General features: G+C 44.4%; 5 protein-coding genes and 1 long non-coding RNA gene across 15 annotated transcripts in view; 5 read left to right on the top strand and 1 right to left on the bottom strand.

Moving 5' to 3' along the window:
* Positions 1-422: 422 nt before the first annotated feature.
* LOC109644667 (bestrophin-3) lies at positions 423-20,420 on the bottom strand. 2 transcript variants are annotated; one of them, XM_069519953.1, is made up of 15 exons: positions 19,846-20,420; positions 14,204-14,945; positions 13,889-14,051; positions 13,158-13,252; positions 11,952-12,039; positions 11,610-11,755; positions 10,968-11,122; positions 10,287-10,364; positions 9,880-10,032; positions 9,505-9,585; positions 2,824-2,975; positions 2,517-2,607; positions 2,291-2,415; positions 1,526-1,795; positions 424-1,297 (listed from the first exon to the last, which is right to left on the bottom strand). In XM_069519953.1, the coding sequence occupies exons 3-15, from the start codon at positions 14,038-14,040 to the stop codon at positions 907-909; spliced, it is 1,977 nt and encodes a 658-aa protein (XP_069376054.1). In that variant the 5' UTR covers positions 14,041-14,051; positions 14,204-14,945; positions 19,846-20,420; the 3' UTR covers positions 424-906. The 2 variants fall into 2 exon arrangements, with proteins under 2 accessions (XP_019965660.2, XP_069376054.1); XM_020110101.2 differs by lacking the exons at positions 14,204-14,945; positions 19,846-20,420 and having other exon boundaries at positions 423-1,297; positions 13,889-14,195.
* On the top strand, positions 1,656-2,270 carry LOC138406786 (uncharacterized). The gene is made up of 2 exons (XR_011240159.1): positions 1,656-1,901; positions 2,214-2,270. It is a non-coding gene; the product is annotated as an uncharacterized lncRNA (long non-coding RNA).
* On the top strand, positions 3,526-4,381 carry LOC109644669 (histone H2B 1/2). The gene has a single exon (XM_020110103.2). The coding sequence runs from the start codon at positions 3,563-3,565 to the stop codon at positions 3,935-3,937; it is 375 nt and encodes a 124-aa protein (XP_019965662.1). The 5' UTR covers positions 3,526-3,562; the 3' UTR covers positions 3,938-4,381.
* Positions 5,858-6,752, top strand: LOC109644668 (histone H1-like). Its single transcript, XM_020110102.2, has one exon. The coding sequence runs from the start codon at positions 6,085-6,087 to the stop codon at positions 6,700-6,702; it is 618 nt and encodes a 205-aa protein (XP_019965661.1). The 5' UTR covers positions 5,858-6,084; the 3' UTR covers positions 6,703-6,752.
* LOC109644665 (histone H3) lies at positions 7,714-8,911 on the top strand. Its single transcript, XM_069519958.1, has one exon. It carries the CDS (start codon positions 7,810-7,812, stop codon positions 8,218-8,220), a length of 411 nt encoding a protein of 136 aa, XP_069376059.1. The 5' UTR covers positions 7,714-7,809; the 3' UTR covers positions 8,221-8,911.
* Positions 19,347-21,901, top strand: part of shank3b (SH3 and multiple ankyrin repeat domains 3b) — a 28,106-nt gene continuing 25,551 nt past the window's right edge. For 2 of the 9 annotated variants that reach the window (XM_069519949.1, XM_069519948.1), the window contains exon 1: positions 19,348-19,701. The gene's annotated coding sequence lies outside the window, so the exon portion shown is untranslated. Of the gene's footprint in view, positions 19,702-21,901 lie in introns of all 9 variants that reach the window. The other 7 variants (XM_069519947.1, XM_069519944.1, XM_069519945.1 and 4 more) reach the window with 4 other exon arrangements.

Here is a 21,901-nt window from a genome sequence, read left to right as displayed (position 1 = left end):
TAAAAAGCTGCCCTTCAGTAAACGTGGAGATCACCTGCAGTTCCTCTATTAACCACTAGCAAGCGAGAGCCTGTCGAAGAACTTCAGCACAACTGAGCACGACACGAGGTCGGACCCTTCACTGGACTTCAAACAGCACAGGTAACACAACTGGGCTTTATTATCAACTTTCACTTCTTATTTCTATTTCATGTGATGTTTATAAGTTTGACTTGTGTTGTTGTGATATTTGGTAAGTTGTTATTTGAAAGTTAATGTTAGTTCTGTTCACTTTCTCTGCATGCTTCTAACGACTCTCTTCAACCTGGCACCTCACACACTCATCTCCACAACCTTAACACACACATGTGATCTCAGCCACATGGTCTCACCACACACACACACACACACACACACACACACACACACACACACACACACACACACACCTGTATAAAGTAAGTACACCTTTTGTTAGTTTGTGTTTTTATACTTTTATTAGTTTCATAATAAATATTTCTCTTAACACACGTCGTTATTGATGTCGCCAACTCCACCGTCAAGAACTCCATATCCTTCAACTGTGCCATCTATTGATGTGGTCATTTTGGTTATAGTCATTCATTTAATTATTAATCAGAGTTCCAAATTTGCAGTCAGTAATTTCATGAGACTTGATCAATAGATTGGCTCTTTTCCCTTCGTTTGAAGGATGGTGCCCTGATTTATCTTTTATCAATTAAAGTCATTATTTAATATTAATAGTCAGTATTTTTTCTGATGTAGCCAAATGTATTGAATACCCAAAAGCAGACCACGCTGAAGGTCGAAGAATCACAACAAGTAACGAAACAAATCAGTAGACGGAGGTTCAGGCCTCAGATAGTTCAAGTAATGACGTTCCCAGCTCAGTGACTGGTTCTGTTGCTAAGTGACTGATTCTCCTTTCTCTCCTGAACTCTGCGACTGGGAGTTGTTGTTTCTGACTTCCTTGCTGTTGTTGGTTCTGTCCGACTCTTCATCATCAGTCATTCCCTGGAAGCTGGGGTCGTGCTCGGGGTCAGGGAGCTGCAGAGTGTCAGTCGGTGGACCGGGTGATCTTCTGGATTGCAATCGGGCCAGACATCGCCTCTGCCTCCCCAGGCCCTTTGGGCTCGGCAGACTGCGAATTGACGACTTTGACGTCTGCCTGGAAAACTGGAGGGAGTACTGACGCCTTCGTGGTCGAGTCAAGGGACGATTTTGTATATCCGTCGCTGTCCACTGGAATTCCTTTGGTCCTAATTGAGTGGGGGAGCAACAAACCAAGGAGGTGGCCCTGGAAGAACAGTGGATATCAAAGTCAAAGGAATCGATACTTAGAAATACAAGATTTGAACAAGAGCAGATTCTGCTGACAGACACAGGCGAGGTCATGAGCAAACGGAATCATGTTAACAAAGAGACTGGCTGTTTGTAATTTCTTTCAGCCGATAATCTCAAACCCACAGCGGAATAGTTTTAGTATCAACAGAGAAGTACAAACTCAAATGTCACGATGGATCACCTTGGATTCTCCAGACCTGGCGCCTCCTCTGTGGAGGACGGTTCCAAACCGTTGTGGACGTTCATCACCTCAGCGTTGACAGAAGAATCCGCCTTGTCACAGACGCCGAACAGAGGCGGGCTGATGAGGAGCTGGGGGAACACCGCAGAGTGGGAGCTCTCAGGGGAGGGGGGGCTGCTGACCTCCCTCAGTGTGGACAAGCTGTCCATGGGGTGAGGGGGCGTGACCAACACAGGGGGCGGGGCCATGTCACCTTCACCTGGACTGAGCCTGAGTGAACAGGAAGTGAGAACAGAACCATCAGATCCTCATTCACCAACAAATCAAACCCACTGATTTCACCATGATGACAATCACCAGTGTTTTCTGATCTGAGGTTTGTTCATTATCTGGAACATTAATCTACGCTCATGTTGACAACTGAAATGCTTTGTGTGTGTAATAATCAATTATTGTGTTATTTAGTTTTAATTGCACAGTTGTGTGATTTAAAGAAGATTGAAATGACCATATAATTACATCTAAGTCTGTTTTAAACACATGTAAATGTTGAAGAGGAGAATTATTAGCACAAAAACAGTCACACGCCTCTTTACACACTGGAGTTGTCACGTGTTCCATAGTAATTAACAGTGTTTCCAGTTACTTCTGAAAACTGAGTAAACTCTGCTTCCTCTGTGCCCCCCAGTTTCTCCTGATGCAGCTTTCAGTGAGCATGTAGCTGTGTGATAGAACTGTTGGAAAATGGAAACTCACGATACTGACCTGCACCTGAAGTCTGGGAAAAAGGTTCCTGTTGCATCACTGCTGTGCCGTTTGAAGGCGGCTCGAGGAGGCCGGAGTTCAGGAGGCTCTTGAACGCTAAGCAGCCGACGGACTCGCCCCAGAACCTGCAAATCACATTTTCAGATTTCTAGTTTATGAATAAAATAACTGAACTGGGATAAAACCTTAACCTTGTTAGCAGGGTTTAAAAAAAACATTGCATTACCGACTCTTGGCGCCGAGTCAACACAGAGTCCGGTTGCTGAGGACAACTGTCGATAACGTCAACCTCATCAAACTGCAGAATGTCTGAAAGTCTGGAAGAGACGTGGGATTAAGATTAAAAAACAGTTCGGCTGTTGGAGGAGACTATGAAGGACAGTTCCACTTCCATAATGAGGATGTTTAATGTCTATAATTCATCTATTATATCTGACAACAACAAAAAATCAACAACAATCACCTTCAGCAAAAAGATTGAGACAAGTAGTTTAATAGTTTAACATGGAAAATATGTGTTTCTGTGTATTGACCCCATGTCGGTGGTGGAGCCGAGGAACGAGGGGATGCAGTAGTCGGCCGCAGCCAGCGTGTACGGTGGTCGAGCGTCGCAGTCGTTCCAGTACATGTCTTTGGTCATGTGAGGCAGGTTCATGTGCATTTCATCCACAGCCAGCAGCGACACCTGAGGGAGCAGGGAACAGGAAGTGACGAGGACGAAGGGATCGTGGTTTGCTGCTGATTTGAGAGTTTGTTGTTTCAATGAAAACGTTGAACTGTTCAACAATGAACTTAATCACACAACATGACGATGAGGTCGTTTCCACCTGAACAACTCGTAGAAATACAACTTTTTATTAGTAAATTGTGATAAACTGCAGATTTTTCATTCACCATTATTTGAATGGCCTTTTGAAACGTATGTAGTTAAGTGTGTGGCTGTAGAAGTAAATGTATATGTACATAGTATGAGTATGAATGATGTGTTCAATCATTAAATCATGTAGAAATATATTATAATGTAGTATCTGAGAGGACGGATATAAATACACACAGGATCGTTTGAATTCAAGTCACTGTTTGTTCGGTTTCATTATAAATGAAATAATTAATGTTACGCAATCAAAATACAAACCCTGTCACCGTCTGCCTGGTGATCAGCTCAGCCAATCACAGGCGGGCGACCAAACAGTTGTCTTTGCATAGAGCCTGTATAAGAACCGTCTCACCTCGTTCTTCAGGACCGAGGCTCAGTGACGCACCGGAGAGACGATGCCTGACCCAGTGAAGACTGCGCCCAAGAAGGGCTCCAAGAAGGCGGTGACGAAGGCTCCCGGTAAGGGCGGCAAGAAGCGGAGGAAGACCCGCAAGGAGAGCTACGCCATCTACGTGTACAAGGTGCTGAAGCAGGTGCACCCGGACACCGGCATCTCCTCCAAGGCCATGGGCATCATGAACTCCTTCGTCAGCGACATCTTCGAGCGCATCGCCGGTGAGGCCTCCCGCCTGGCCCACTACAACAAGCGCTCCACCATCACCTCCAGGGAGATCCAGACCGCCGTCCGCCTGCTGCTGCCCGGGGAGCTGGCCAAGCACGCCGTGTCCGAGGGCACCAAGGCCGTGACCAAGTACACCAGCTCCAAGTAAACTGCCGAGACGCCACATCCACCCAACGGCTCTTTTAAGAGCCACACACCGGTTCTATGGAGACAAACTGTCCTGAGTCCAACAGCTCAACTCCCCCTGACCGAGGTTCATGTGATCGAGGGTCATTAGTGTTAGTGTTACTGTCTCGTGTCCTCTGAATCAGCCCAGAGACAAAGTGACAGACAGAAGTGTTGGTCTCAAACTGTCCTGAGTCCAAAGTGTCCAGTGACTCACTGGGTCTCCTCCTCCAGGCTCCATGAAGCACGTCAGCTCCCACTCCTCACGTGGTTCATCAGAATGAATGGATCCACAAAGTGAATCATTATTCATCAAAATAACTGAAGTGTCTCCAGAGAAATGTACAAACCACCAGACCACAGCAGGTTCTGGGATTCAAACCTTCAGTCCAACACAAATGTCCCCACGGGGACGATAAAGTAGATGGGAACCTTGAATCATGATAGAAAGCTTCAGCTTTAGAGTGGAACAGTTTCCAGCAGCTTCAGCAGACACAAGACAAACTCTTCACAGATCCACACGACAAAGGTTCATCACAATACGACAGTATTGATGGAATAATGTTAATACTGTCATAATTCATTCAACAATAATGAACTAAGTATGTATCAACATGTGTGGGACACGGATCTGTCATACGACTCACACGTTTCACTGACTCTACATGTGTCACTTCACCACGACACCGGGGACTTTTCTCTTTTATTGACCAGGAGGAGATTCTATCAAATACTTTCATACCAATAATTTCACAATTTGGTATCAATAAGTACACATCTATTATTTATCTGTCTATCATCTATAGATCTATATTATATATATTATCTATCTATTATCTACTGGTCTATCATCTATAGATCTATATTATATATATTATCTATCTATTATCTACTGGTCTATCATCTATAGATCTATATTATATATATTATCTATCTATTATCTACTGGTCTATCATCTATAGATCTATATTATATATATTATCTATCTATTATCTACTGGTCTATCATCTATAGATCTATCTATTATTTATCTGTCTATCTATTATGTATTATCTATATTATATATTATCTATATATAGATTATATATAGATATTATCTATATATTATCTATATATATATATCTATATATAGATAATATATAATATAGATAATATATAGATATTATCTATCTATTATTTATCTAGCTATCATCTATTTATCTATTATCTACTGGTCTATCATCTATATATCTAATATCATCTATATGTTAGAGTATTGCTTCCTGTTTTCACATGTATGTCACATTAATCTGTGAACAAATGTAATAGTAATGTATTTACCAGGTGAACAGATGAGGCCTCACTGTTAAATATCTTCATATCACGAAATACAAGGTGAAACTATATGAAATAAATAATGTGCATTGATGTGAACGAGTTCCATTCACACCTTCAAATCAACAGAACATACAAGTCACAGGCCAGAGTTCATTCATATAAATATCAATCAGCGGTAACTTGTGAACTGTTCGATGACTTGTTGTGAACCTTCGTGTGTTGAATTATTGTATTCGTGTTAATTATGAGATTCGAGATGAACCGTGGAGCCGCAGCCCGCAGGACAAATGTTCTCAGCTCGGGTCCACTGCGCCCTGATCCTCGCTGTGTTTGCTGCCGACAGAAAGCTTCCGTTTAAAATAAAACAATCATCGGTATCTCGGTGTTTTTACACCGAGCCCCTGGACGAACATTTGGGGCAGGTTGTGAGCAGGTTTTGTTGGAGCTCTGGGGCATTTTTAACCATTTTAGGGGAGAAATTAGTGGGAAAACACGGTGATCGACGCCGCTCACCGCGGCGAACATGCGACGTTTATGAGCTCCGTGGACAGAACGCCCCGATCCCCGGAGCTCTGCGAACCTCCGAGTTGAAGACACACACGTTCGGTGTCGGTTGCCGCCGCTGTCGACACTCGGCTCCTCTTCCACGGTGATTTTTCGGCGTTTTATCGGTGAGAAGAAAACACAAGTATCCGGTGTTGACGCCACACAGAGCCGCGGCGGGCAGAGTTGAGTCTCCACGGTTCTCATGTTGTGTTTAAGTACGGCCTCCTGCAGCAGGACTTCATCACTCTGAGACTCAGCAGCAGAATCATGACGGAAGAAGTTCCAGTTTCGGCTTTGGCCAAGACCGTGAAGAGAGCGGCGAGCAAGCCCAAGAAGACGGGACCCAGGCTCCGCGACCTCATCGTCAAGGTCCTGTCCGAGTCCACTTCGCGGGGCGGCATGTCGCTGGCCGGCCTGAAGAAGGGCCTGAAGGGCCTGGGCTACGACACGGATAAGAACAAGGCCCGCATCAGGATCACCGTCAGGACGCTCGTCGACAAGGAGGTCCTGATCCAGATCAAGGGAACCGGCGCCTCCGGCTCCTTCAGGCTGAACAAGAAGGTCGACACCAAGGCCAAGAAAGCGGTCGCTAAGAAGGCTCCGCTCAAAGCCAAGAAGGTCGTCGCCAAGAAAAGTCCGGCGGCCAAGAAGCCCGCCACCCCCGCGAAGAAGTCCGCGGCCGCCAAGAAGTCCGCGAAGAAGGTGAAGAAAGCTGTGGCCAAGAGCCCGAAGAAGGCCGCGAAGAGCCCGAGGAAAGCCGCCAAGAGCCCGAAGAAAGCCCCGGTGAAGAAAGCGCCGGCCAAGAAGGCTCCGGCTAAGAAAGCTCCAGCCAAGAGGGTGGCGAAGCCCAAACCGTCCAAGAAGACCGCGAGCAAGAAGAAGTGAGAAGTGACCGAACACACTCGAGACAACCCGAACCAAAGGCTCTTTTAAGAGCCACACACCCGAGCCCAGAGAGCCCGTCCTGTACTTCTACTTAAAATAATACTACTGATACTACTCCTGTACTTTTACTTAAAATAATACTCCTGTACTTATACTGATACTACTACTAATAATACTCCTGTACTTATACTGATACTACTCATACTACTGTACTTATACTTATAATAATACTACTGTACTTATACTTATAATAATACTCCTGTACTTATACTTATACTAATACTACTCCTGTACTTATACTGATACTAATACTACTAATAATACTCCAGTACTTATACTACTAATACTCCTGTACTTATACTGATACTACTAATACTCCTGTACTTATACTGATACTACTAATACTACTCCAGTACTACTGTGCTCACAGGTTTAACCTTCACAGAGTATCTAAAAATACACGTCCAGAGTACTTCAACCTCACTATCACAGTACAACATGTACTCTATCATGTACAACAAAGTACTACTGCACACTACAGAGTACACAGGTAGATGAGTAAAGTTTACTGCGGAAAGTTTAAAAACTGTTGTACAATTATATTCACATTATTCTACACTTATATATTTATAATATAATGTTGTAATATAAATACTACTGTTACAGTAAACATGAATATTCATATTGTCCAGGACCTAAACTAACCTGCAGCATCACAGTAACTGTATATTTATACATATACATATATATATATATATATATATATATATATATATATATATATATATATATACTCTGAAAGGTTGAATATGTACTTAGTATTTGTGAAAAGTATAAATCTAAAAAATAAAAAGTTATATGTGACAGCCCCTCCCCCCCGGACCTTTCGCGCACATTTTTAAATAGTTTCCTCCAATAAGCTTCTGACTTCCGGGTTGGGTCGCTCATGTGGGCGGGGCTGAGCTCCAGGAAGGAGCCGCTCTCCAATCAGGAGCCGGAGATCTGAGGCAGCGTCACCGTCACGAGAGCCGGTCCAACGGTTTAAAAGCAGCGCGGTGTCCGCGGCTGCTTCATTCTTCATCTCACCCGAAGAGAGAGAGAGGAGCGATGGCGAGAACCAAGCAGACCGCGAGGAAGTCCACCGGAGGCAAAGCTCCCAGGAAGCAGCTGGCCACCAAGGCTGCCCGCAAGAGCGCCCCGGCCACCGGCGGAGTGAAGAAGCCTCACCGCTACCGGCCCGGGACCGTGGCTCTCCGAGAGATCCGCCGCTACCAGAAGTCCACCGAGCTGCTCATCCGCAAGCTGCCCTTCCAGCGCCTCGTCCGCGAGATCGCTCAGGACTTCAAGACCGACCTGCGCTTCCAGAGCTCCGCCGTCATGGCGCTGCAGGAGGCCAGCGAGGCTTATCTGGTCGGGCTCTTCGAGGACACCAACCTCTGCGCCATCCACGCCAAGAGGGTCACCATCATGCCCAAAGACATCCAGCTGGCCCGGCGCATCCGCGGCGAGAGAGCCTAACCTGCCCGCACCCCCCTCACCACACAACGGCTCTTTTAAGAGCCACTCACCGCTGCCTAAAGATCCTGCTCCTCCAAGTCACGCACCACGTCACCGCTCACCTGGAGCTCACGTTCACCAAACACACAACAAACACGACGTCACATCCGGACAAACTGCTGCTCCATGTTCTGATCACATGTCAAACACATGGAGCTTCTGATCACATGTTAAGCACACGGAGCTCTGACATGTCACCAGCTCACTTGGTGTCAGCTCATCACATCTACTTCCTTCACTCACACGGCTCATGCTCACTCCACAAACACGACTTCTCTTGGACACACACACAATTTAAACATGTGAAGTTTCAAACATGTTGAAGACATGTGATCAGAAGCTCCATGTGCTAAACATGTGATCAGAAGCTCCATGACACACTGTCACAGTACAACTATCGTCCAGAGTACTACACTAAATACCAACATAGAGCTGTGGACTTACTTCAAGGTGCTGGTGCAAAGTATTCATGTGAATACATCTTGTATTAGTACTGAGTACTAGAGACTGAATCCTCTCATTCACCAAATCATTTCTTTTATCACATTTATTCAGATCTAAGCCTCAAAGTGAAAATGGTTTTCTGACTCCACTTTGTCCTCCAGTGAAAATAAAAGACACAGTTCAGTGCTGAGAAGCAGCTTCTGAGACAGAGAGACGTCCTGTTGCTTTTACAAAGTCAGAACATTAAATATAATAATCAGAAGTCCAAGTCCAATCAGGGCTGCAGATAAGAAGAAGCAGGTGAAGGCCCTGAACTCACGACGGGAGCTGAGCCGACTCTTTGCAAGATGTGTCCTGACCTCTGTTTGAAAGCACTCGATCATAAAACCTTCTTCCTCCTGGGTCGGTTGGATGAGCACAGGTGGGAGATCCCTGCCGTATCTGTGCGCGGTTGGTACACGTTGGTATAACTCATGTGATGTTATTTACACACTTTATGTGTAATGATTTCTCTCAGCAGCAGAGTGGATGTTTTTGGCAAGTTTTACTTCTAAGGTGTGTGGAGGAGGGACCCATCAGGTGTTCTACTCTCTTAATACTTCATATTGTTAAGCGACTTCTTCTAAGGTAACGTTCAAGGCGTCTTATTAGTGAGAAATAGTTATTCTTAAAATCTTTGTTGATGTCCCATATGTCACAACGTTAATAATTTCTGTTCCACATTTTCCAGAGGTTTGGTTTCTCTTGGATAAACCAATCTCTTTTGTTAAACTCATTTTCGGTGCAGTGACGGTTTCAAACCTGAAGGTTCCTGTCGATGATCCAGTTGGCTTCAAAGTCGTCGTCATCCTCTCCAAATGGGTTGATCAGCTGCTCTGCGACCTAACGACCACATTCATATCATTAACTGGTATGAACAGGTACACACACATCTTAATGAGGAATATATACTGTATACCTACCTATATAAGTATTTCAGGCTCAGGTTCCCACAAAATCTACAAAGTACAATCATGTTTCTCTAAATTTATAACAATTTGGATTCAATTATCTAAGTCCAACACATTCAGACTCAAGGTGTGAGTGTGACTGAGTGACAAATTGCAGCCGACACAGAACAAGGAATATGGAGAAATGAGAATTTTAGTTCTTTGGTAGACGACAAAGTAAACTCACCTTCAGCCAGCCGGAGTAGAAGAAAAACTGCAACAGGGTGAAGACGGGCACGTAGAGGTCGAGGTCATGACCTGGGCAACGCTGGGTAGGGTCGAGAAACTGTCGACCAATTAGACAAGCGAAGAAAAAGGTGTAGACAGCAAGAGTGACGACCTGATGAGAAAGAGACGGAGATAGAAGCCTCGTTGTCACCTTTGTGTTTTCAAACCAAAACCATGTCTGACCCCGTCAGAGTTTTCAAACTAAATTGGAACTAGCAGCTTTTTGACATTTTTTCCATTTTAGTGGCTGTAAAACTCTCTCTCTCTCTGTCTGTGGGAGATTTCTGTTGCTCTGATTCAGTTACAGTAACGATGATGATATGATTAGATGAGCTGCATCTGTTTCAAACGTGATATAAGACAGACCTGTGTGTAGACCAGTGGGATGCCGACCCAGTCGTAGCCGAAAAGAGTCGCACACCAAGTCCTGAACAGATTCATCTCCTAAATGCGGAGACAGAACGTGGACAGGGTTAATGTTTCACCAGCTGCTGCCTCTCCCAGATTAATGAAGCTCAACAGGCTGATTGGAAAAAGAGTCTCACTCTTCCCCTTTGGGAGTAAGCTGGGTGTCACATTACCTGAAAATCTACCGTGAACACTCACAGACTGTCGGAGATCGGGCTCTAATTTGGCTTTAGAGGATGCAAGTGTTTGGTTTGAGTGCTCGAGAAGCTTTTTCTTTCTGACAGGATATGTTGGTGCCCTGTGGGACACGTCCCTGCTGCACAGCTGCCACAAGTAGATCTCTGCATTTCAGACTCAAACCTCGACTGATGGAGGAGGCACAGGTTTACATACTATACTGCAGCCAACCACCAGGGGGTTATCAACACACTTTAGCTTCACATTTGGGGAGAAGTCATTTCGTCCATCTTTATTTACAGTCTCTGTTTTGAGACCAGTACAAACGGTGCCAACGTAACGGGTTTCATTGTAAATCGTCAAAATAAGAAAAGATATTTGTAGCTTGTGTGTTAGCTTCACTTCTATACATGCATACTTTGACATAGAGAATAAAAGATTAATTGTAATCTTGTCTGTTACATTGAGAATATTCTGCAGGTCGATGCTGTCCTGGATGCGTCCTTCTTGTCGAGCTTTAGATGCCAGGTTGGAGAACCAGACCATAGGAATCCAGTACTTCAGGTGAGGTGAGCGGATGTTGTCAAAAACCTTTCTCTCCTCTGGAGTCATAAAACCTGCAGGTGTCCAGATAAACAGGTGGAAAGACAGATTGTTGAAACTGGTCAAAAAACCCAATAACATCTGGGTCTGCAATGTGACAGAATCCTCATTCACTCCGGGGTCACATCTCTCTGCAGTAGACTCAGGGTTTTATCGGCTCCAGCACCGACAACAGTCATGGAAACATGCAAAACACAGAGGTGAGAAAGTTTTCTGGTTTCAGTGTTTGTGAAAAACAGACTCCTCTGGCAATGGGAAAGGAGTCGACCGCCCTGATAACTGAGGGCGTTAACTCCAAACAGAGCACAGAGGATGAGACCGGTCATCATTTCTCCTGCAGCTCTAATCGGTTGATTTCCAGTGGATCCCTGGGGCGTCATCAGACAGTTACAGGAAGGAAGAGACGCAGCCGGGAAGCATTTATTATATATTACGTATTAAATACCTCAAAAAGATGTGAATTACCAGAAAGTTACAGAGACACACTCAACAGTCGCTCACCTGCCTCCACCACGTGGTCCATGGTTGGGAATCGTTTGCAGACGGCGGTGCTGACGGAACGGAAGATGAGGAGCGACGTTAAGTTGACGTAACGCACCAACGTCCTGCGCAGGAGGCGGCCGTATTCATCTTTACCCTGAACACAGCTGTAGGGAACACAGCGATATTAACGGTGTAGCACGCTCTTTGTTTTCCCCTTTAACTGTTTGTCATGTTCACTCAGACACATCCCACACCATTTGGTTTGATTCTAAAGAAATCAGGATTTAAAATCTAAATGTCAGTGAGACTGGAACCATTCTGCAAAGTCTCAGATATATGGTGAGAGTTGTGTGAAAGTACCTGGAGATGTGGAACATCAGTCTGTCGGGCCACGGCAGATTCACAAACTGGTTCCACCATCGATTCACCACCAGAGTCACATAAAAACCTGCAACACAAAGATTCACTTTATTTACCAAGTCACTAAAGAATCTAAACGACTTGAAGTGCAAACCTTCAACAAAGAGACACAAAAGAGAGAACAACCATACCTCCTCTATTGAAGAGGGGGGGGGGGGGCACTGTCTTATATCTGTCTGGAGGAAACTGTGGAAACATGAGGCTGTTCTCACTGATTCTCTGATCAGCAACAAAAACACTCATCCTGCTTTTAGCCAGATCATTAATGATCTGTTTCCATTAGCAGCCGGCTAATGAGGCTCCATCTGCCTCTCTCTCCTCATCCCCAGGCACAACGCCTGACGCTGAGTTTCAGTTGTGTTTCAGGTTTTCAGTGAGCCTGTGTTTTATGGATCTCAGTTTCACTGTTTTCGTGTTTTTCAGTCACATAACCTTTATTCTGAATTCACCTCTGTTCAAAAGATCGAAGTCTCCTGATTCTCTCTGGAAGGAGACTGTGTTCAAACTGCAGGTGTTTAAAGCACAGGTTCAATTTACCACGAAGAAAGATGATGATTTAATGTCAGGGTTTTATTTCCTCTGGTAAGTGGTGAAGGTTCTGAATATCCTCCCTCCTTCACATTTTCAGAGTTAAAAGCTGCATTTTGAAATTTGTATGAACCAAAGGTTTTGTCTCCGAACCACAGACTGTAAATAAAGATGGTCAACACGTCTCCACTTCTAGCTAAAATATCTGGAATACAGGCACCGCCATCTTGGACTTTTGGAGTCAGAGTCAGTGCAGTAGTGATCGTTCCAGTTTGCACCGATTCACATGCTCGACCAACGATGCTCAGCTCATGAGTCTGGTTTTGTGCTTGTGAATACTGTTAAATTAAATAAACACCATGTCCCATCTGCGAACATGGAGGAGGCAGCGTTTATGACCTATAGCTGCAGCAGTAGGCCAACACTCGGGTGCTGTCATGTCGTCCATCTTTATATAAAGTCATAGCAGTGGAAAATGGTGCGTTCCTCCCCTCAAGTTACCGTTCTGAAATCTAACTTTATTTTAGCTTCTTTCATGAACTGTTTGGTGAATAAGGATGTGAGTGCAGCAGAACTGGGTTCAGACCTTGTGTTACTTTGTTAGATAGTGAGACGTACCCAGGACGAAGGTGACGGGGATCTGCTCTGCGTACTTGTCACAGTATAAGGAAAGTTTCTCAAACAGTCTCTTCTGATCGTCAGAGAGGACGAGTCTGAAAACAGACGACACAGGAAATCCACAACAGACAAAAGTGACTTATCTTCAACAGCCAATCAGAAGCACAAAGATTTATAGTTGAATGTTGAAGCCATCGAGTGTAAATAAAGATGGATGAGTCTCCACTTCCACCCGCTATTCAGAAATGGACGCATCTGAAGGAGCCTTCGTAATGGGACAGTCCGGTTGCACCACAGTGACCAGTCAGTCTTATAATGCAGCCTCTGAATTGAGACACAGCGAATATATATTACTGCCACCAGGGGGCGATCCAGATGCTCTGGCTTCACTTTTGGCCACATGGAGAAAGTCACAGAAACTGCGGAGCCTCTCGCTCGAACTTTTGCTTTCACACACGACATGAAAATACGGAGGAGGTGCAGAGTTCAGTTCCTGACGTTCGATATTCTGGATCATCACAAACCAAATTATCAAATTATTACAATCTTATACAGATACAGTTTATTATCGCAGAGCATCAGGATCACAAATGGTGTTTGATTTACTTTACGATGCAGAGATACATGTGCTCCATGTGTGAGAACATACATGTACACTGTGTGTGTGTGTGTGTGTGTGTGTGTGTGTGTGTGTGTGTGTGTGTGTGTGTGTGTGTGTGTGTGTGTGTGACCTGTACACGATGCTCAGGGCAGTGTAGAGCAGGAGGAACAGGATGAATTCCCGGTACAGCAGCTTGTAGATGCTTCCCTTCCAGCGCAGCAGCAGCCGGTGGAAACTGAAGAAGGTGGCGTTGGCTACTTTACTGGAGTAAGTGACGGTCATCCTGAGACCAGCTGAGAGACGAGCAGACAGACAGACAGTCAGACAGTCAGTCAGACAGACAGACAGACGACTGGGACCTTTAATGCCCCTCACATGAACCTGTCTGTAACCTTCACACTGACTCATCAACACGACTGGAACAGAAAGTCACAGAAACACTCACACACGTCTGGTTTTCCTCTGAGCTGCTTTTCATCAGGTTCTCTTTCTCTCTTCTGTTTCCACCAACCCTCTCTCTCTCTCTCTCTCTCTCTCTCTCTCTCTCTCTGCCCCTCTCTCTCTCCCCCTCTCTCTCTGCCCCCCCTCCCCCTCTTTCATCATACTGCCCAGTAATGCCAAGCAACACACACACACACACACGATATAAACAGAAACGCTCTCACATGATGTCAGTGTTTGTAATGTTCAGAGAGAAGCATCTCATCATCAGTTGTTTTATTTTTGTCGCACTCTTTAAAGCTAAGAAAGGAAACAACACAATGACAAAGAATCACTAAATAAAAACAGGAATATGTAAAATATAGTCAAATAGAAATGTGCTGTGTCCAAACGTTAGGACAAAGCTCAGATAAGATGAATATAATAAGACTGGTGGTCTCCTTCAGGTGAGTCTGTGTTTAACGTCTTGATTAGTTCAACGTCTGAAAATCATCTGAACTTGTTGATGTTTTATTTTGAGTCCAAACGAACAGTCCTCCAGACCAGCAGGTGGCGGGAGCGCCTCGCTGACCGCCTCGCAACATTAACAGGAAGTAGAGTCAGTGGGAGGAGGAGCCACGCGGTCTCACAGCTGATCTGCGGTCAGTTTCCTCTCAGTCCTCCCAGAATCCTCTGCGTGTTTACGGCCGTTCTCAGATCCGCGCCGCGGCTACAACCCGGAAGTGAAGTGTCGTGGCGGTAAAAATCTGAGCAGAGTGAGAAAGAAGCAGGAGTCAGGTATATTTCTATTTATATATAGATTTATATATCTATATATATATATGTAAACTTATAAAATGTATTGTACTGTTTACTGGTTAACATGTATGTAATCTACACATGTGTATTTGTTTGATAGATTAACATTATACAGTTTATACAACAATTTAACATGAAAAGTCAACTATTGTAAATTATCAAATGGAAATGAACGTTTCTTTTCTCCTTGTGTCGATAGACAGATAGATATAAGATAAATAGAGAATAATAGATAGATAGATATAATATAGATAGATTAATAGACAGATAGATAGATAAAGAAATAATAGATAGATAGAGAGATAATAGATAGATAGATATATGATAGATAGATTTATAGATAATAGATATATAGAAAGATAGATTGATATTAGATAGGTACTTTATTGATCCCAAGATGAATTTGGAAATTCTGGGTTATATAAATTAGCAGTGGATTCATCTGCTGTCTCTCTTTTAATTGTCCAGCCGTCATCATTAAACTGTTTGAGAAGGAAAAAAAGAACTTGGTGTTCAAAACATTTTAATTTTGTCTGTTTCCATTGAGCTTCGTCACATTTTGTTTAATGTCAAACATCCTTTTTAGATTTTCCAGTGGGTTCAATTAAATTTGAATAAAACAATGGTGTGGTCAGATGTGGCTTTTCAATGAATTTATTCGTCCCTGTGAATAAAGAAGTTTTTATTTTGTAAACAAAATAGACTCATTGGATCAGACTGACTTCAGTTCATTTGAATAAAGACTCTGACTTCCTGTTCTCCCTCCGCTCTGCAGTAGAGACATGCCGTCCAACGTGGAGATCAAAGCCAGAGTGAGCGACCCGACGCTGTTCGCTGAGAAGGCGGCACGGCTCAGCCAATCAGACGGCACGATCATCAGGCAGCACGACGTCTTCTACAACTGCAGCAGCGGGCGACTGAAGCTGCGAGACTTCATGGTATGATTGAAATTAAAACTCAAAGTGAAAATAATGGGGAAAAAAAACGTAGACTCGAAGTGAAGATGGCTAATTAACGTACAAAACTGACCGACCTGTTTGTTTGGTAGAACGGATCAGGTCAGCTGATCTTTTACGAGCGTCCGGACACTGACGGACCCAAACTTTCTCGTTACTCCATCAGTCCGACAAACGACCCGCAGAGTCTCCAGGTACAACGCCAACATGTGTTTCTGCGGCAACACGAGGTTGTGAAGCCAGGTTACTAACACTGCTGTGTGTGTGTGTGTGTGTGTGTGTGTGTGTGTGTGTGTGTGTGTGTGTGTGTGTGTGTGTGTGTGTGTGTGTGTGTGTGTGTGTAGACGGTGCTGTCAGACGCCCTCGGGGTCAAAGGTGAGGTACGGAAGGAGCGCCGGCTGTTTCTTATTGGTCAGACAAGAGTTCACCTGGACACAGTGGAGGGACTGGGACACTACATGGAACTGGAGGTACACACACACACACACACACACACGCACGTCTCTCTAACCTTAACCATCAAAACTAAATGCCTGATCATAAAACGAGCTCTTTGAATTTGAGAGGACCGGACAACATGTCCTCACAATGCTGGTATTGAACCGACCGAACAATGAAGGCGTTTGTTTGAAGTTGTGCGATTTGCCAGCGAAGCCGAACACAGAGACCGAATCGTCCTGAAAGACAAAACAGGTGCGAGGTGAACTTGTGGAACTGAGTTTGGACTGAAGGTGAACGCACTGAACAATCTGTGTGTTTCAGGTGGTGATGCGACCGCAGCAGACGGTTGAGGAGGGACAACAGGTGGGTTTTCTATTCTCAGTCGCTGCAACTTGAAACGTGAACGTTCCTCGGATCAACGTCAACTTTTTTTATCGCACAGTGTTTATTGTCTCCTTAACGGCAGCATGCAGTGGCAGAATGCCAACATGATATAAACAACAAATGTTTCCATGTAGTGATGGTTTATAATGAACTCTATATTTTGCAATATGTAAATAAAATGTGACCTTTTTGTCCAGAAATTCAGATTTTCAGATTTTGACCAATTAGCTCCATTCAGCTCGATTAATTGAGGACGACTTTGTGAGCGCTCTGTGGGTGAATTGTAGCCAATTTTGGTTCAAAGACAGGAAGTGGACCGGCTGATGGTGTGCAGCTTTATCAAATGTTGGGATTTCTGTCTTTTAAACCAATCAACCATTCATCTGACTAATCATGAAGATTCTGGTCTGTAAACTCAGATAAAACCGATTCTGGAAATTTAACCTTCAGTTCACAGAATTTAAAACTTCATGATTTTGGATTCTGTCACACCTGGTTTGTTTCAGAGCTCCAGAAAGTGAAATGCTAATTGGTTTATTTTTCAGGTGGCTGAGGGTCTGATGGAGCAGCTCGGCGTTTCACAGGAGAGTCTGGTGACCGGAGCGTACGTGGATCTGTTACTGAAGGGACCAAGAGAGACGTAAAACAACACACACAGGAACCGTATTTAGACCAAACAATACAATGGTCATTACTGTAACTACACTAATAGTGGCTCTGCTGTCGTATCTTTAGAGTCGTTAGTCTTTGTTTCCCATCGTCTCAGACTGGGAACAAGTTTGTTAGCTCAAAGCAGCAGGAGGATGTTTTTCTTTCTAAATAAATGAGCTGAGTGTTGAAACAAAGATCTGTTCATCTCTATGGTGTCTGTTTGCTCGACTGCTCCGGTTCTCCCTGAGAGGGAAACATTTCACTTTGTTGACGTTGACTTGAAACGTCGTCCGGGGGAAATTGAGTTTTTAATTTTGTTTAAAACATCCACGTAACATTAAACTCGCTCAACTGACCAAGACTAAGAAGAAAATAATGATTGTTGATCTTTAAGTCGTCAGAATTCACCGTCTGACTCTGCTGAGGACACGCAAGTTAAACCAGGCTTCAATGTCCCGGTTACCATGCGGTTGCCATGGTAACCAGACAGTCCTGTCATCAGGTCTGTTTCTGGAAGAATTTAAAATATAAATCCCAAACAGCAGCTCGGAATCAAACACAGAAACTCGACTCGTTCAAGTTCTGATGTTTTCACTCAAAGATTCTCTTCTTTTTCTTTTTCTCTTCTTTGTTTCACTTCAAATAAATAAGATGTAAGTGTACATGCTGCTCTAGGCCAGCAGAGGGTGGTGTGACCCAGCAATACAGCTGGATTCTCATCTTTACAGAATGGCTGCACATCTGGATTTTAAGTTTCCTCAAAAAACAAAGTCCTAAAGTGGAACAAACCAGTTTTCACTTTGAGTTTATTAAAACCCTGTCGCACTGGTGGTTGTAATGACGATGGTAATAATAATAAAGTGGTACTCGTGATTGTAATGTCCCTCAGTGGAGCCTCACGCTCATTCTTTTAGTGAAAATATAAAAGATTAGACGTCTTTGTTTGTTAAGGTGAAAACGTTCCTCTGATGAAACCACATTTCAATTCACTGGATCTGCACCAGGTCACTCATAGATATCGGTCCTTCAAACGTCTGATTGTTTTCACCAAAGTCCATAAATTTCTCTGAGAAATTCTCTAAAATCACAAAAACATTCCAACCAGTAGAATGCAGGTGTAATGATGACAAATTAAATGGCCCCGCCCTCGTTGAGGTGACTGTGGCTGATGATTTGAAAAGGTCGAAGGTCACAGCACAAACGTAAAGCTAACACACACACAATGAGGGTGGGGCCGTTTGTCATCACTACACCTGAGGTTCTGTTTGTCCGATCGGTCGGATCGGAAACTGTGTGAATGCGAGAAGAGCTGAAGCTGGAGCGCAAACGACAAAATATCTGAGTGCGAGCGCACTTTGGAGTGACAGCAGTGAAAGTCCTGCGCTCAAACTGAATTAAGATGGGGGGGGGGGGGGGCGTTAACCTCCTGCCGCCAGTTGTGTTGCGTCTGATCGAGGCCGCGCCGATCGTCAGTGACCCGCCGGCTCTTAAACACAAATATGAAGTGGGTCATGTGACATGTTGCGCCTCTGGTCACGTGATTGGAGAGAGAGAGGCGGACGCCCTCCATCGACTCCCACTCACTCAGTGACGGGTGAGAGAGGGTCACGTGTGTAGAACACTCATGTGACCGCTGCCACGTGTGCTCTGATTGGTCGGATGTGACTCAGGAGAAGAGTCATCAAACAAAATCAGAAAATCTGTCGCGCAACAACGCTCATCGTCATTGGCCGATGATGAAGATGATGAAGATGATGAAGATGAAGAAGATGAAGCTGAATCCCCCTCTTTTTTCCCCTATTGCATCGTTGCCATGGTGACGGGGCCACTCCTCCACACCCACGCTGCTTACCCCCTCTCTCTCTCTCGCTCACTCTCTCTGTGTTGGACTCCCTCTCTGACTCGTAAGTGAGAGAGAGAGAGAGAGAGAGAGAGTGTGTTTTCTAACCCACGCATTGGAGTGGGAGACAACATGCACACTCATACGTGCACACACGCACACACACACGTATGCACAGTGTGTGTCATGCTAGCAGTGTGTGGGCTGAACCGACCAGCCTTCCACTCATTCTGCCTCTCCTTCCCTCCCTCCCCCCCCCTCCATCTCTCTCCCTCTTCTTCCCTCTCTTTTCGTCTCTGATACACCTCTTCCTCCACTTCTTCCTCCTCCTCTTATTTTTTTCCCATCTTCTATCATCTTCTCTGTCTCTCTCCATCAGTCCTTTTTCTTTTCAGTTTATCATCATGGAGAACGAGTCGGTGATCTCTCTGGGTGAGTCTCTCTGCAGCTCTGTGTGTGTGTGTGTGTGTGTGTGTGTGTGTATATATGTGTGTGTTTGAATATATATATGTGTGTGTGTGTGTGTGACTTAATGCCGCTCTGTAACTTCGTGACTTCATTCTGTTCATACTTTACCTTTTTCTTAATCTTTTCATCTCTTCCTTTCATTTCCTCTCCTCCTCTGGTTTGTCTTCATCTTTTCTTTCTCTCCTTCATTTCCTCTCTGCTGTTCATTTGGCTCCTCTCCTTTATTAATGTCCTCCTCTCCTCTTTCGATTTCCTGTCATTTTATTCTCTCTATCCTTCTTTCGTGTCCTGTCCTTATTTTCTCCCTGTTGACTTTTCCTGCCTCTCTTCCTCTAATTCTTCTTTTTCCTTCTATGTGTTTCCTTCCCAAACCGTCCTCTCCTCTCTTCCTCTCCTCTTTTTTTTCATTACACTCTTTTCACGTCTCCACTCTACCTTTCATTTCATGTCCTGTCATTCTTTCCTTTCTTTTTCTTCCTCTTCCCATCTTCTTGTTTGTTCCTCCTTTCCTTCCTTCATCTGCTCTTTTGCTCACTTTCATCTCCTTTCTCTTCCCCCTGTTGTAATACCCTCTCTTCCCTCTCTTCTTCCTTCCTTCCGTCCTCCTCTCTTTCCTTCTCTTGTCGTCTGATTTCCTGTTTCGGTTTCCTCCTTGGTGTGTGTTATGTAAGAGCAGCAGAGAGTGTGTAGGCTGTAATCTCAGACCGTCTATCCACAGAGATGATCTGCGCCCCCCCCCTGCAAAAAAAAGAAATAGAAATCGAACCCTACAAACATCACGTGGTTGTCATGGCAACATGTTGGGCCTCAGCTGAGGGGGTTGACTATCAGACGTTAAACTGCTGCGTTAGCGATAGTTGGTTTTATTTTGAAATGCAGTTGTTCACGTCCATCTTATGAAAACTGAAGCAGGTTTTAGTCGCTGTTCCTCTTTTTCAAGGAAAATATTGTTTGTGTCGTTTTCGCAAACGTGAATTCAGAACTTTATCTGCAGCTAATTTGAGCTTTCACACGTCTTCAGCTGCTTTCAGACATGAATTGAAATCCTCACACGTTCTGGAGGTTCTGTATGTGAGAACAATGATGTGGTTTCTTTCACGTGACGGACGTGAAACTGAAGAACACAACTGTCTCAGGATGAAGAAGAGGAGCCGCACACGCAGAAGACGAAGACGTCCACTTGGAAAGACGAGGAGGTTCCAGGTGTTTTGGTGATGAGGGCCGACGCCGTGTGGACGAGCTGTAAACAACATGACTACACAACATGTACACACAACTACACAACATGTCAGGACGACAAATTAAATCTCAAGCTCCCTCTTGTGGACTGTGTGTCCTTGTTGCGCTGCAGTGGAAGGATGGCAACAAAACATTTATAGTAAATTTAAATTAATTAAAAATGATAATTATTATTTTCACACCAGGGGGCGGCAGGGTGCTGCACTGCAGTGGTTCACACTGTCGCCTCACAGGAAGAAGGTTCCCATTTCAAATCCAGATTCTTTCTGTGTGGAGTTTGCATCTTCTCCTCATGTCTGTCTCAGATACTTCAGCTTCGTCTCAGACTCTAAATTGACCGGAGGTGTGAAACATTGTTCTCGTATGTTGGTCCTGCGACGCACTGGCGACCTGTCCAGGATGTACCCTGCCCCTCACACACCGTGTCTGGACGACCATTAGAGGATCAGTGGTTTATGATAATGAAACCAGGTAGTTCGAGGGATATGGAGTTCAGAGCTGAAAGAGCAGAAGTGAATTAGGCTGCGTTTTAGTCCCAGTTTGCTGAAGTCGGTGGCTGATTTCACCAAAATGTCCCAAACCGTTGCAGAATCATTCCAGCATGAAGACGTGGAACCACCATTTTCAGGTCATGCTCATATGATGTGTGGCGTCTGGCAGCTGCAAGTCAAAAACACAAAACGTCCTCTGAACTGTGGGTGTGATTTAAAATTTAGATTTTTAATTAGGAATAACTGCGCACATTCTAGTCCTTGTTGCTTCTGTCATCTCCGCACATCGGACCCATCGTGTCCTGAAGTGTGAATGTGGCATCATTGGTTTCAGCAGTGACATTGTCGAGACGCTGGAAAGACATGACGAGAGCTTTTGAAGTGTCCTGGCCCTTTCAAATTAAATGTCACTGTGTGATTGATTTATTTTAACC

Source organism: Paralichthys olivaceus, chromosome 23 (assembly GCF_024713975.1).
Source record: "Paralichthys olivaceus isolate ysfri-2021 chromosome 23, ASM2471397v2, whole genome shotgun sequence".
NCBI classification, from domain to species: Eukaryota; Metazoa; Chordata; class Actinopteri; order Pleuronectiformes; family Paralichthyidae; genus Paralichthys; species Paralichthys olivaceus.
The sequence above is the reverse complement of the archived record's forward strand: the minus strand, read 5'-3'. Positions and strand labels throughout refer to the sequence as shown.

Coding starts and splice junctions, on each gene's coding strand:
- LOC109644669 (XM_020110103.2), top strand. CDS start 3,563: ATGCCTGACCCAGTGAAGACTGCGCCCAAGAAGGGCTCCAAGAAGGCG.
- LOC109644668 (XM_020110102.2), top strand. CDS start 6,085: ATGACGGAAGAAGTTCCAGTTTCGGCTTTGGCCAAGACCGTGAAGAGA.
- LOC109644665 (XM_069519958.1), top strand. CDS start 7,810: ATGGCGAGAACCAAGCAGACCGCGAGGAAGTCCACCGGAGGCAAAGCT.
- LOC109644667 (XM_020110101.2), bottom strand. CDS start 14,166: ATGAGTCAGTGTGAAGGTTACAGACAGGTTCATGTGAGGGGCATTAAA. Junction 9,586..9,879: donor TCTACTCCGGCTGGCTGAAG/GTGAGTTTACTT, acceptor TGTGGTCGTTAG/GTCGCAGAGCAGCTGATCAA. Junction 1,796..2,290: donor TTCCCAGACTTCAGGTGCAG/GTCAGTATCGTG, acceptor CTGTTCACTCAG/GCTCAGTCCAGGTGAAGGTG.